Source organism: Micromesistius poutassou, assembly GCF_964030765.1.
Source record: "Micromesistius poutassou genome assembly, chromosome: 14".
Classification (NCBI taxonomy): Eukaryota; Metazoa; Chordata; class Actinopteri; order Gadiformes; family Gadidae; genus Micromesistius; species Micromesistius poutassou.
Genome location: NC_140284.1, coordinates 4,240,757 through 4,255,756, shown reverse-complemented (window position 1 = coordinate 4,255,756; position 15,000 = coordinate 4,240,757). Strand labels below are relative to the sequence as shown.

The following is a 15,000-nucleotide window of genomic DNA, read 5'->3' as shown; positions in this document are numbered from 1 at the left end:
GAGACGGACGGGGGTGGGTGGGGGACGGGGGACGGGGGACGGGGGGGAGTTAGGAAACATCTGCTCCCAAGAGCAGCTCTTACCAGACCTGGATGGAATGAAACGGTGATTGATGGAGACACAACGAGACACAACAACGCACAAAAGCAGAGTAGGGACAGAATGAAGATTGAGTGGTATGGGTTTCGAAAAAAGGCTGAGACAGAGCCAGAGTTTGGAGCGTGGTTGGGGGATGGCCCGATGGGGGGGGTGGCCCGGGGGGGGTGGTGGTTGAATGTGGCTGGGCCCAGAGTAGAGACGACAGGGATGGAAACAGGATGGATGGTGGGAGTGGAAATGGCGGTGGGGGGGGGGACAATGTACTGTGGAGGATGGAACAATGGGGGGGGGGGGGGGGAAGAAGCGGGGGAGACGGTCCAACACGACGTTGACGGACAGTTGGAGGGGGACCACTGGAAGCGCAGTGGGGGTCCCCGTGTGCACCGATGACAACATGTAACGGGGCGAGCGTGTCATCATGTTTACCCTGCTCGTTACTACTGCCGCTCTCGGCCGCCAGGGCGGGTCTTGGCAGAGGCTTGCCCACCTCGGGATGACTAGGTGCTGTGTGGAAGAAAACTTGCTTTTTATCTGAAATGGCCTACTTTAAAAACAAACACTGTAATGAATTAGGCGCCTGGACCATCATCATGTAAGCTTTTTTTTCGTTGGTTGTTGGTTATAGTTTAGAACAGCAACAATCACAATGTCAATCCAAACACATAGAAGAAGACAACGGTAATGCAAAACACAAACATGTTTTGATAATGTATTCATGACTGTGTTACATCACCGGTGGGAAGAGGTCATTACCCGTGGGGACTTGCAGTCCGGGGTTGACCCTGGGACGCCGGGTTTGAGTCGTGGCCTGAGGCTGACGCCGAGGAAAAAGGTTTTTGGGGTGAGATTTCCCAAGCCCGAGAGTCTCGGGCTTGGGTCGGGACTGGGGTTTGATATTTGTTTGCGGCGGCTGCTGCTGCTTGGGTGTGATCTTTTTTTTAGAGCTTGGCTTGGTCATGATTTGGGGTTTGGTCTTTGGAGGGGACTGTGGCTTGGGTCTGGCCTGGGGGTTGGGTGGCGGAACCTGCCGGGGCCGTGGCTGGATGACGGACGGCTTTGGCCTCTGTTCAAACCGAGGCCGTGTTTTGGTCTTTGGCAGTGGCTGCGTTTGGAACCAAGGCATGGTCTTATTGTGCAGGTCAGAATGAGCGACGCTGGGGGTTTGGGACTGGCGATGGGTGGTCCTTGAAGGAGGAAGTGACGCGTGGGCAGGCGGGGGCTTGGTTCGAGACTGGGTCTGAGTAGCGTGGGGACGGGGTTTGGGCTCGGGAGTGGTTTTAGCGGGAGGTGAGATTCTGAGATTCTGCGGAGGATGGGTTTGAGTGGTGGTCTGCCTAATGTAATCAGTCGGAAGGGCCTTTGGCGGGACGGGACCATTTGTTTGGGGTACTAAAGACACGATAGTGATGGAAAGGGGGAGCTTAGGAAGGACCCTTGGAGCTGGAAGAACATCCAAGAAAGGAGGGAAGACAGATCTGGAGTGGTCTTCTCCTAGGTTGTGCAAAAGAAAACAGTATGGCCAAGATGGCATAATGCTGCACAGTGAGATTATATATCACATAGAAGGTCCTGTATGACAGTAGGAAAAGAATGGGTTTAGTGCCTTAAAAATAGATAAAAGCAGGAACATAAATAATAATGGAGCACAGCACAAATTTAGAGCAATAAATGCTGAGGCCAATAGCAGCTGGCTTGAGATCTCTCAGCGCTTTTCCTGGAGCAAACAGTAAGTTAGACAATGACTTCTCTATGGCAGGAGACTGATAGCAGTGGTTCCATTTCGACGGCAAGCAGCCCACATGGAGGAGTTTCCAATACAACAACCGTAACCCTGCGGATCTCAGTTCCCAAGCAACAGTGAAGGAATGGTATCCAAATCCATGAGGTTATAGGGTGCCTTGAGGCATCAGGCTCAATGGCTGCTTATTGATCACCTGCCTTGGGATTTTGATGGACCATTCCAGATTGATTATTCAATCTGATCATAGCTTTTCCTCACGGAAAAACTAAGGAGTTAGGCAGAGAGGGAAAAGCCAACAGAGAACCAGTGCAAGCAACGGAGCGGTCTAGGCCATCGGTACCTTCACTCGTTTTTTATGGCCCTATAAGGTTTATATGACTGTTGTGTGTGTTTAGGAAAGTGGTAATGTTGCTAAGGGATACAGAGATCAACACGCCACCATGTTAATTTATGGAACCGTTTGTTCTTGTTGCTGAACGATCATTAACGCTAAATGTGAAAATGTGTGACAATGAAAGGTATCTGTCTTAGATAATGACGTAGGGAGGATGAGTTCATGGATGGAAAAAATAACATACTGGACATAAGCAGCAGATTTCTTATTCTTTTTGTAACATGGTGTTTGCTGCTGCTGGAAGTGCAATTTCCTGAGAGAAGCTTCCCGAGGAATTAATAAAGTTCCTATCTATCTATCTATCTATCTAAACTTGTGAAATAATGCTACCATATTCATAGATTTTGGTATAGGTCTTATTCTGTATTCAAATACAGAATCTTTCTTTGCACTACATGCTGGCAAACAAACCAATGTACCAAATGTTCTGGCATTGACAGTATATCACTAAGGAGTACATGTCGTATATGTCAACACGGGCAGTAATAACTGCTACCCAAACACGAGCCATTAAAGTTATTACAATGATTTGGCCATAATATTGTGCAACAAAAGCCGCCCTATGCTTGGGTTTTCGTTATGAACCAACAAAAGCAGTCTGCTGGCACGGCAGAAAAGGCCTGATTAGGGCATGCCAACCTTGCTCATGCAGCGCTGTACAAACTAGGCAAACTGTAGGACTCCATCGGCCAAGCCTGTGATTATGCACGGCCACGCCAGCAAAGTGCTTCAAGTAAAATACCATGACTGTTTACCCATGAGCAGTTTGAGCAGAGGGTTTGTGAGTCCGGGGTTAGGCAGAGAATTCTGCCTAGTGACGTGGGTCGGAGCTGAGGAGTATAACATATGTTATGTTATACGGAGTGTGTCCTTCACTTAATTTGGTGTTGATAAAAAAAAAAAAAGTACCAGCATTATTTCCTGCAACGGTATATATTCAGAGAAAAGAGACGGAGATAGATGGACAACACACACATGAGGAAGGTCAGAAACAGAATGGAAGAACATGTTATAAACCTGTAAGCCTAGCTTTAGGGTTAGGCGTCATTTACCAAGGGTTGCTTTAGGGCCTAATTTCCGGATGTCAGTCAGCCTGCCCTGGGTCCTGTTATGAAGAACTGAGAAGTAAAACATGGAAGAGATTTATTATGTTAATAATACAGATCATAGGCATTGCAACATAGTCCATGTACGGGCACCACAAATGATGATTAAAGTGCTGTGAAGAAAAAGGGACTTTTCCAAGTTTAGTCATGATCTCAGGCAAACAATGTCAGCGTCATGCCTCTCGCGTCCAGCCAACCTACGAGATGAAGGTTGTGAAATAAAAATCAGGGGATTACACATTGACACCCATGCTGAGGACGAGGCCTCAGCTGAAAAACAACAAGTCGACTCAAACGTCTTCCAGTGCACAGACTCGTAGCGGGGGGGGGGGGGGGGGGGGGGGGGTCACGAAGACGGAGACGGGGGCAGAAGACGTTTCTGAGCAGCCGTAAATCCTGACGGCCTGTAAAAACTTTGCTGGTGTTAAACTGGGTTCAGAGAGTTAGACCGACATCAGGAGCATCTCCCTATTGGCTTACCAGGGCGAGGCGGGAAGGGGAAGGCGCGTGGGCCCCCGGGGAAAGGTTTCTGCTGGGGGAAAAGATAAACAAAAAACAGCGATGAAGACAGTGTTTGCAACGCATCGAGGGGCCCGATCTGTCAACGGCTCAGAGTGAGTTCCACTATCATCACATCAAGATGTTATGACTTTTTCACAACTGACATTCTGTCCCCCGTGCGCCTATTTCTCCGTGTTACATAAGCCGATGGCTTGCTACATCCCATCAAACGCCTGAACGCCCCCATCGGGAATAGGTTATCCCGGTTTTCCTTCGAAAGTGCCAATGTTGTGAACGAGCGGACGTGGAGGCAACAGGCACAAGACCCAAACCACATTGCACAGCAGGAAACCCCAGACGCCAGAGGTCCTTTCTCTCCGTCTTTGTCCCTCCTTTTAAATACTCCAGTCGGACGCTGAGCCAGCCAGCGGGTACCTCGACTCGACTGGCCTCGCTCACGCTGTTTCCATGCAATAGTTGAATGGAAACTCAATGATCAGAATATCCTTCAGAACACGTTACGCTCACATTACACTCACAGGGACGGACGCAGCTCAGGATGTGGAGCGGGTCCACTTCCAACCGGAAGGTTGCCAGTTCTATCCCCGGCTCCTCCTAGCTAGAGTGTTGAGGTGTTCCTAAGCAAGCCGCCTAACCCTAACCGTTCCCGACGAGCTGACTGTTGCCGTGCATGGTTGACTCCGCCGTCGGTTGTGTGAATGGCGTATGAATGGTTGTAAGTCGCTTTGGATAAAAGCGCCTGGTAAATGCCCCGGATTTAAATGTAAAATGGAACTTAAGCTTACTACACAGCATCTGCGGCAAATCTCTGTCTACGTGGGATGCTCACGGTCATTCGACCTGAGGTCTTGACTTTGGTGAGGTGGAGGAAGCGCACCCTTAGTACTGTATAGCTTAGTGTCGTTCACAAGCTTGTAGCAATTAGGGTTAGCTTCCCCTCTGCTAAATGTCACTGTAGAGATCAGTCGGAGCTAGCATTCAAAAGGGTCTCAGTCACCAATAGAATTCAATTTACTTTTTTTCACATTTCAAAACAACACATACCGTAGGCTTCACTGGACGTGGTTTGAAGTGTTTCTGGATAGGTTTGTCTGGAAGACACAATGCACGGTGAGGACGGTGAGTGCGGCGGAACCCGCAGGAAGAACGGGAATTAATGAAAAGCACCACATTTCAAACATCTCCTCCGTCAGGATCAAGGCGTACGCCTGAGACTCGTACAAAGCGTGGCTTAAGCTTTTGCTTGTGGATTGCGTGAACAAATAAACAGAAATTGTTTTGGCTCTCTTTGAGGCGCCCCACAAACCCAACAATATTTATGTGAGAGAGCCGACGTTGCGTACCTCCAATGTTGGTGTTGTGGATGACTGGCTTGCTCCACGTGCCGGGTCTGTCGGGCCCATTGGGTTGCACACCAAACTCATAGGCTGTGTTGGGTTTGAGGTTATCGATGACTGTGTCGCTGGTGGGGCAGGTCTGGTAGTTCCACTTCCTGTGCCTCTCACGGTAACGCACCGTGTAATGCCTGGGGGAGGACGTGACGGATCGGCAAAGCCTTGAGCTCATCTTATTTGTACGATTATAGAATTCTAATGAATTGGCCGCAGGATGTGGGATCATGGCTCAATTGAGTTTGTTTCTTGGCTGTCACGGTGATTGTGACTTTAAAAAGGAGTTTACATTTCCGTAGTGCAGGAGACAAAGGTGAAACTAGCATGTCCAAGTCAACTGTACAATATTATCCCCAAAACTTCTCTGTGCATAGATAACTAAATGGAATTTTAGAAAGGAAGATCTGTTTTCTGTTGAATATGTAAACCAAAACGATATATAACTCTATGCACTCCCATAGGCTGAAAGCCAAGAAGATCCATACTTCCAGTCTGCCACAATATCAAACACCTGCATGCTCCCACATTGCAAACAGATGGAAGCCCATGTCCATACAGTGGTGTGGATTTAATATTCCGTTGGCATCTTGTTTCGTAAACCCACCCTACACCTTCAGTCCATGGCCGGCACCCAGTCCATGGACCAACACCACCTTGCGCCAATTCACCTCAAAGCTTGATATCAGAACCGTACATAACAGGTCACACGCTCGCCCTTGAACCCTTCCTCCCTTTACAGCCGTCTTCTTTCTCTCTTATTTTTCCCGGGGTTGAGGAGTGTATACTATGTGGAGCTTTACGGGTATGATAACTCACCCTTCCTCCAGACAGTCGTTCATGACGTTGCCCTCGTAGGGGGTCTTCAGCAGAGTTCCCCAGGACAGGAGCACTGACGTCGGGGTCACGGAGCCAATGACCAGATGCAGTGGCTTCTCCACTTGTACCTTGCCTGAGAGCACAGAGGAGGAACACCGCAGTTTCTGACACAAATCTCAAGATGTCTGACACAAAGCGCTGGTTTGGTTAAGTTTGGTATTTTAAACCTTAGGGACGGCTTTGGGGTGTACCTGTGCACTGTTTCTTCACTTCATTGAGTGGAATGGGCTGGACAGCGATGAGGTACTTGGGCTCGGCATCTATTAGAGGCAAAACAGGGATGATCATGATGATGATGATGATGACGATGTGGATGACGAGCTATCCCCTTCGGGAGCCTGTGGCTGCCATGTGCTGATCAAAGACCAAGACACGACCGGAGGTACATGTCCATGACGATTTGGACGATGTTGGGCACGAAACAGCACAAAGTCAGGGATTTGAGGATCGCAGAACCGCGAGAGCCACAGGCCTTGTCGATTGTCTGTGTGGTGTGTGCGTGTGGGTGCGTCTCTCTCAGAGGAGGCCGAGAACCCAGCCGTGACTAAACGGTTCCAAACGCGAGGCACGTGTGTGTATAACAGCACTACAGACATTCCCCCCGTCTGTCACGCTTACCAGGATACATCTTGTCGGATTTCGCCACACACACACCCACACCCACCCACCCACCCAGCGTTGTGAAAACCTCCCATCACCGTCCTCGTCTTACCCATCTCCGTCTCGTACGGCTGTCCGTTCTCCGGCAGCTGGATGTACTGCTTGGAGAACATGCTGCCGCCGTAGCCCAGGATGTAGCCCTCCAGCTTGGTGTCGGCGTTGGGCCGCAGGAACTTCATGATGATGGTGTCCCCCGTGGCGTTGATACGCACCTTCATGTTCTGCCGTCTCACTGCCAGAGGGGGGGAGGGAAGTGAGGGGGGGGGCAGAGAGGAAGACAAGGGGTTTACGTCTTTGGTTTCGTCAGCCTGGGATGAAACGTTTTGGGCCTGCAGCCGCACGCGGTTCGTGTCATTAGACAAACATTCAGTCACATGGTCTGTCGTGCGGTGCGAGCTCAATATGGGATCATGCCTAAGAAGGAATCATTCAGAATATTAAGGAAACCGTGTTTTATCAATTGAACAATGTTTCAGGGTTGAGGTTCAGGGTTTTGATGAGCGAGCAGATTTGTGGGAAATATTTCTAAATGGTGGTTTCCATTATTTCAAGGGTGGGGATGGCACTCAGCTCGCATATCTAGCAGAGAACACCTTGTTTTTATTCTGTGTACGGAGAAAGGTTTAAATGGTATTATAAGAGATATAAGGCGTTTAACACAAACATGCCTCGTAAATCTTCGGTCCACTCTACCTAATAGCGCAAACTTCTTCTCCTTTGAAAACAGGCATCGGAATCAGACCTGAGGCAGCAATAAGATTGAATCTGTAAACACTTGGTTAGAACTTGAGGTCAGCCAGAGGAGAGTTTAACCCCATTTGGCAATAAACCTTTAGAAAATATTCCCCAGCAAAACCTCACAAAGACAGGCAATACAAACAGTCATAAAACAAGAAATCCTTTACCCAGCGAGCGTTGGACCATAACCACAATTTACGGCTTTACAAGAACTTCAAGTCGCCCACGCTTGATCAAACAGTTGAAATGAGGACAGGACCACTCACGTGTAGGCCTGCTGCTTCATGCACGCTGACATTTTGCGGTGGATAGAATAGTTTCTTGCTTTCTTGTTAGTACCTTGCTCGTAGTTAATGTCAGTTAAGAACTTAAGACGACATGTGTCATATTTGAAGCTTTGTGGGTGTGCATATGTGTGTGAGTGTGTGTGTGTGTGTGTGTAAGGGGGGGGGGGGGGTGGGGGTGGGGGGGGGTGAATGTGCAAAGGTTCACATGCATGCATCTCTGTGTGTATGTACACCATCTTGCATGCATGTGTGTGTGTGTGTGTGTGTGTGCGCGAGTGTGTGTGCACGTTCGTGCGTGCATGTATGCGTGCGTGTGTGCACGTTCTTGCGTGCACGTGTGTGTGCGTGTGTATACAAAACATGTAAATAAACCAAGCACAATCAAGTGAGCGGGTGGCATGTTTACGCGATGTCTTCCAAGGTTTTGATACATAATAATAGCAAAGTTCTCCTGCGTTGAGTCGTGTGGAGCTTCGGTTGTATTGCTGCGCGTAACCTTGGTTTCACTATTCAGAGGAGACGGAGACGGTGGAACTGTGTTTCAGCGGGAACGCCAGCGCTGTGCAGGGCCAAAATCACACACACACACACACACACACACACACACACACACACACACACACACACACAGAAAGAGCGACAGTGGAAAAGCCAGGGAGACTCCAATGTGGAAAAACTTTGCCGGCTGCACGTTGAGGAGTTGCATGTTTCCTATCAAAAGATGCATGTGTTTGGTTGCTGCCTGCTATAGTTCCAATCAAAAGAAACACACAAACAAAACAATAGTGTGGCTGCCTGGTGCCTTGGAAGGCGGTCTCCCCACTGCGTGAAACATGAGGACACTTCTGGCAGAGCTCGCAAAAGGCCAACGCAGGCGAGCCCTGGCGGAGTCCCATAAGAATCCCGCCCCACACCAGGCGCTGGGCCGGTTCCCTGACTTGGGACAGCAACATGCATCAGTATTTCCAGGCTAAGATGAATTAGCCTTTAGAAAACATGTCCAGCTATGGGTCCAACAACCAATCAGATTATAAGCTAAAATATCAACAACAAGCTAATCCAAAAGGATTGTAATGGATATGAAGTCGCCAAAGATCTGTGTGTGTGCGTGTGTGTGTGTGTGTGTATGTGTGTACATGCGTGTGTGTGTGTGTATGTGTGTACATGCGTGTGTGTGTGTGTGTGTGTGTGTGTGTGTGTGTGTGTGTGTGTGTGTGTGTGTGTGTGTGCGTGTGTGTGCGCCTGTGTGTATGTGTGTACATGCGTGTGTGTGCGTGTGTGTGTGCGTGTGTGTATGTGTCTGGGGCAGGCGTGTCCGTGCAGGTGTGTGTGGCCATCTGCATTTGGGCTGCGTGAACACAACATTTACAATCCAGCCGTGGATGTATGGTGTGGATTACACACATGGATGTAACGCAGACACAGCAGTCATGCGATTGCAATACGCCTCCAGCTCCACACGCATCTTCATGTCAGGGAAAAAAACAAACGTTGCATCACATGAACATGGGGTGCTGTACAACGCAGGTCTTCAGGTATTTAGTTTTAACCATGACCCTGACCTGTGTAGACAGGATAGATTAGTCCCCACGCAGAATAACATTTCGCTATAATTGACCCTACAACCTCACAATATCACTCAATGTTGGGCGTCTTTAAGCAGTAAATTCCATGGACTCATAGTCACAGGCAGCGCAGGATGAATGCCTCTAATTTGTCAAAAGATATGTTACTCCCTGTTCCTCCCTACTTCTGCGTGGCTCATGTTATACTTTTGCGTACGAATCATGGCAGACAGATGTTAAGACGGAAACTGTTTAAAGATCGCATTTTAATTATGATCTTTCATCCCCTCATAATTGAGTGATAATGGAATTCATCGATCGGAGCCAATACGTGAATCCCCTCACGAAACCATAGCTGCTAATCTCTTCAAATCTCTTTTTTTAATTCAACATGTTGGACGGATGAATGTCTGTGAAATACATTATGTATTCCCAGAAGGTCTCCCTGCTCACTATGTAACTGCAATGGAAACAACCGCTCTGGCTTCAACAGCCATAACATGATTTCGTCAATGTGTTGAAGATCTGCCAGTAAACAAGACTATCAGACAATAAAACATGACACATAATTCAATAAACATTTCAGTCGCCTTTTTTTTTTTCAGATTCTTTTGAAAACGAGCGTTACGTCACAGCGACGGAGCAACTGTTTTGATGGGACCGAGATTGGGAATTGGAAAGAGCCGGCTTGCATCTCGGAGATACGCCATCTTGGCTCAAGATCCATGAGGGACTCTCCTTGCTTGGGGGGAGAAGGAGGGGGGGTTAATAGGGTTATCTTTGTGTGAGATCAGAACAAAATGTGTTCACGCTTGGTGTGTGTATGTGTGTGTGTACGAGTGTATCCAGGACGCCCTCGCAATGTTTTGCAACACAGTCCCGTGGAATTCCGACAGTGTGGAAAAGAACCTTGGTGAGAGTTAATGGGGGCCGTCCTGGAAAATACAAGTGTCTCAAAGTAACGCAGTTATGTCAGTTTAGCCACAGCAGGCAATTAAACCTCACATCCTGTTGGGTGTTTTGCTCCATACGAACCCCCAACCACACACGCACACACATGCACTCACACACATATACACACACACACACACACACACACACACACATACACAAAGGCTCACACATGCATGGACAAGCACACACACACACACACACACATACAGTACATGCAAGCACAGACTCACAAACACACATACACACACACACACACACATCCACACAAACATATGTACGCATGCAGACACACACACACACACGATCCAACTCTTCATTTCTGCTAACAGGTTCTTAATTTCAGACAGATTTGGCGCCCCTCCGCCAATCTCGGGTTGCTGTGTTTTAAGAGGGGAGGTGAATGGGAAACCGTTTGTCTGATTCCTTAACAGCCCATTTGGATGAACAACACGTATATTTTCTTTGTTTCGTCCAATGGACTACACAAGGAAATCACCAGGCAAAACCCAGAGCCAGCGGGCCCTGTCTTAATTCAACCCTGGAAAATACTGATAGTTCCAGCCATGCCTCCATCTAATGTTCTCCTCCACAGAACCTGTCAGGTGAGGCCACCGTAACATAATCACCGGCAGGGGTAGCGGTTGGAACCGTGTCTCAGTGGGGGGGTGGGGGGGTGGGGGGGGGGGGGAAGAGGTCTTTAGCTGGCAGCCGCCGTCCAGCTGGAAGGAGTCTCGCTTCGGCTCCTTCTCATGCCTCCTCTCCTGCCTTGGCTGCTCTCTGCGGCTGGTCCGGCTTCTCTCACACTCTATCTTCACATGTCAGACTCGGGGCGGACAACAGCTGTTTCCCCAGTTTTCTTCTCATGACGTTTGCTGCTTCTTCCATCGCCGCCGCCCCTCTTCCTCCTCTCCTCCTCTCCTCCTCTCCTTCTCCTCCTCCTCCTCTCCTCCTCCCGTCCCAGCTTCACTCAATCTCCCCTGGCCCATATCTGTCTCTTCCCCCGGCCGTCTCCCAGATCTGCTGGCCCGCCGTCACCTTGTGCTAAATCCCCCGAATCCGCTTTTCCTTCTCCTCCGCTGCACCCATCATTTATATTGTCCATCTTTTCCGGTGTAAGTTACAGGTTTACACCTGATACAGCCAGGGCTAGGTTTAAATCAGATACAGACAGGGCTAGGTTTAAACCAGATACACACAGGCCCAGCCAGGTTTACACTAGATAGACACAGGCCCAGGTTTAAACCAGATAGACACAGGCCCAGGTTTAAACCAGATACAGACAGGGCTAGGTTTAAACCAGATACAGACAGGCCCTGGTTTAGCCTGGTGCGATTAGAAGTATCAAACCTCAAATCACCATTAAGTTAAAACGTAACATTTGCCGAGATGTATGGTTTGCCAACTGGCAAAATATTACCTGAAAACTGTACGTAAATGTGTCAGTAAACATATAAAGACATAATAATCATAAGATTTCCCGCCTCAAATGTGCCATCTGAAGACGACAGGCCCTGATGAGTCTACGACAGAACAACAACAGACAACACCAACAAGCACACACTCACACGCACACACACACTGCACCGCACAACCAACTCCAGCACCACCTCACTGCACTGGCCTGGACTCGGATCGGATCGGGCGTCTCGCCAACGGAGACACGCGGGGCGTAAGGCAGCCTCGCACAACTAACTGTCTGTCTTGTCCGTATCCAGCCGGCCCAGGCCCCTGACGGCGGGGTCAGCGGGGGGGGGGGGGGGATGTGGACCTCGAGCCGGGCTTCAAAGCCCGCCGTCTGCCCACTCTTTCATCTAGCCCCCGGGGCTCGGTATTGTTACTGTCTGCGGGCCAACGTCTGCGAGCAGCGCAGTGGAAGCCTGCCGGAGCGCCAAATGCACGGTGTCTTCTTTTCCACTGTGCCCCCGCCTCCGCTCGCAGACAGAGCGCACCGCGCAGACTCAACATCTAATCACCTTAAGTCCCCTTCCACATCGGTCCGGCTTCGGCTCGCACAAAACAGCTACGTGGTACGAGGGCCAGAGAAATATGTATCAGTTTCTGTATTTGTGCGTGCGTGCGTGCGTGTGTGTGCGCGTGTGTGTGTGTAGTGTGTGTAGTGTGTGTGTGTGTGTGTGTGTGTGCATGTGCACGAGTGCATGTGTGTGTATGTAGTGTGTGTGTGTGTGTAGCGTGTGTAGTGTGTCTCTGTGTGTGGTACCAGGGATAATTAGCAGACAGTATATGGTGGAAAGTGTACGTGGAAAACGGGGTGTTTTCCGCGGCTGTCGTGAGAATCCCAATCAGACGGGGAAGCTCAATGCAGTGTAATCCGCAGGGCAAAAGAAACCCCCCTCTTAGAGCTGGTTCACAGCATGTTTTCTAACAAAGGGCATGGCACGAGGCGGGGGCACGGACTACAGCATTTGCACCGCACGTTTTAGCCTTCACATTTACAATGTAAAATAAACAGTGGATTTGTATTTGCCGCTTCGTCCCTGTGAAAGGCACCTTAACCGGGGGATAAGGTAAAGTAAAGTGTCTTGGGCTTTAATTAGAACCAGCCGGGCGTCTGACTGCCTGACTGTGAAAGCTTTGATAGGTCTTTTATAGAAAGCATCAGATGTTGCTTGCGAGACTCTGTGGATAAAAGTAATTAGACAGACTCGTAAAGCGTGCAAATTGTCTTCCTGGTGGGTGAAGCGGGCGCACTTCTGGGAAAGCCATCCCCCACCGGGTGACCCCCCGACCTCCAGCCTGGTACTGGTTTTGTTGGACACACGAGCAGCCTCTGAGCGGCTCAGGTTTTAAGAGAAATGTGCGGCAACCCCACATGGACCATAAACAGAGCATTGCTTGCAGACTTCTACACCTAATGCATTCATGCAAGCACTCTCTCTCTCTTTCTCTCTCGCTCCCTCTCTCTCTCTCTCTCTCTCTCACACACACCCCCTCTCTCTTTCTCTCTCTAGCAACCTCAAGTGTTCTACATACGAAAGGTGTAACTCCGTGATTTGCACACAGGAATGCATTCATTCATTTGAATCGAATGCATACAAAACGGAATCGAGCAAGGTTCATGTTTGCAAAACATTTTTGCAAACATTTTCATCCACAAATCCCCTCCCACGCATGCGTTAGAAATCCCAACAAAACGTTCTTCTTAGTTGCTTTCTCTTCTGCTGCATCAAATAACACACACACACGAAACACAGAAAAAAAATAAAAACGCGCAGCCCGCGTCTCTACCGAACTGCGCTCTCCAGGCGTCTCTAGGCGTGACGTGCAGGTGAAGCCTACCTCTGCTCCTGGTGGGCGGTCCCGCCGCACACATCCCGACGACGACGGCCGCCACGAGGAAGAGGGAGCCCAGGGCTCTGTGTGAGCGGCCCGTCAGCAGCGTCATCATCATCATCATCATCATCAACGTCAACGTCAACGTCTGCCCAGCTCAGGATCTCCGGTAGTGCACCACCTCCTGCTGTGCACACACTCCTGGTTCACAGCCGTCGGTCTGCAGGAACCCCTCGGGGGGGGGGGGGGGAAAGGAAGTCTCGCGAAAAGGCGGAAAGTAAGGAGACGAAGCAGGTGTAGGACGGCTGCCCCACGGTAATCAACCTGGCGAGGGGGGCAGCAAAACCGACTGGCCCTCGCAGAAGATCCGGGAGCTCTTTCAGGAGTGTGTGGAGTGTGAGTGTTTTTGTGTGTGTGTGTGTGTGTGTGTGTGTGTTTGTGTGTGTGTGTGTTTGCGTGCGTGTGGTTGTGGCTGGACTACTTCTCTGAGGTGAGGTCTCAGGACTAGTGCAGCTCTCTGGACTGGGCTGCGCTGGATTGTGCCTGCTCCATCTATACCGCCGGAGAACAGGAGGGAGGAGACCGGGAGAGAGCGAGAGAGAGAGAGAGAGAGAGAGCAAGAGTAAGAGAGAGAGAGAGAGCAAGAGAGACAGAGAGAGAGAGAGAGAGAGAGAGACAGGCACACCCACTTCACATTCTCCTCATCTCGCAGATCCACACCATACTCTCTCTCTCTCTCTCTCTCTCTCTCTCTCCCTCATTGTCCCAAGCGCTCCCTCTGTCTCTCACCCTCATTTCTTCCTCTCTCCCTCCCTCCTCATTTTTTCTTTGTCTATCTAATGCCTCTCTCCCGTTCGTGCTCTCCCTCTCTCTTTTAAGCTCATGCTCTCCTCTTCCCTCCCTATCTCCCTCGCTCCTCTCTTTTTGGGTCATGCAGACCATTGACTTGCCAACTAACTTTGAACTTTATTTTGCATCTCCTTTTAAAGCCTTGATGGTCCCTGCCGATACAGCACACCATGTCCAGGACCCTATTTGATGCTTTCCATGCAGCCGTTGATGTTTGCTTTACTCTCTCCCTGTCTCTCCATCTCCATCTGCTTTGGTCATAGAGGCATGGAGTATTTCTCATGGCATATCTTCACTTTGAACGTCAACATCTACAGCGTTCTCTCCTTTTCTCTTGCATGCATACAGTACATTTTTAACGAAAAAAACATGCAGCGCAGTCAGACACATGCCACACCAAAGCACAGACACACACAGCACGCACGCACACATCCACAAAAGCGGCAGTGTGCACGCAAATGCAAACACATGCAGCATGCACGCACACGCACATGCACATGCAAACACAAGCAGAAAAAGTATCACGC

At 49.6% G+C, this 15,000-nt stretch overlaps 1 protein-coding gene across 1 annotated transcript in view; it reads right to left on the bottom strand.

Moving 5' to 3' along the window:
* Positions 1 to 14,128, bottom strand: part of abi3bpa (ABI family, member 3 (NESH) binding protein a) — a 27,045-nt gene extending 12,917 nt beyond the window's left edge. Inside the window, 9 exon segments of the mRNA XM_084478389.1 lie at positions 2,990 to 3,064; positions 3,287 to 3,352; positions 3,821 to 3,872; positions 4,907 to 4,953; positions 5,206 to 5,387; positions 6,070 to 6,202; positions 6,321 to 6,389; positions 6,842 to 7,021; positions 13,631 to 14,128. Of these exon segments, the coding sequence (XP_084334515.1) occupies positions 2,990 to 3,064; positions 3,287 to 3,352; positions 3,821 to 3,872; positions 4,907 to 4,953; positions 5,206 to 5,387; positions 6,070 to 6,202; positions 6,321 to 6,389; positions 6,842 to 7,021; positions 13,631 to 13,754 (928 nt within the window). The 5' untranslated portion in view covers positions 13,755 to 14,128.
* Between the last annotated feature and the right edge of the window lie 872 nt (positions 14,129 to 15,000).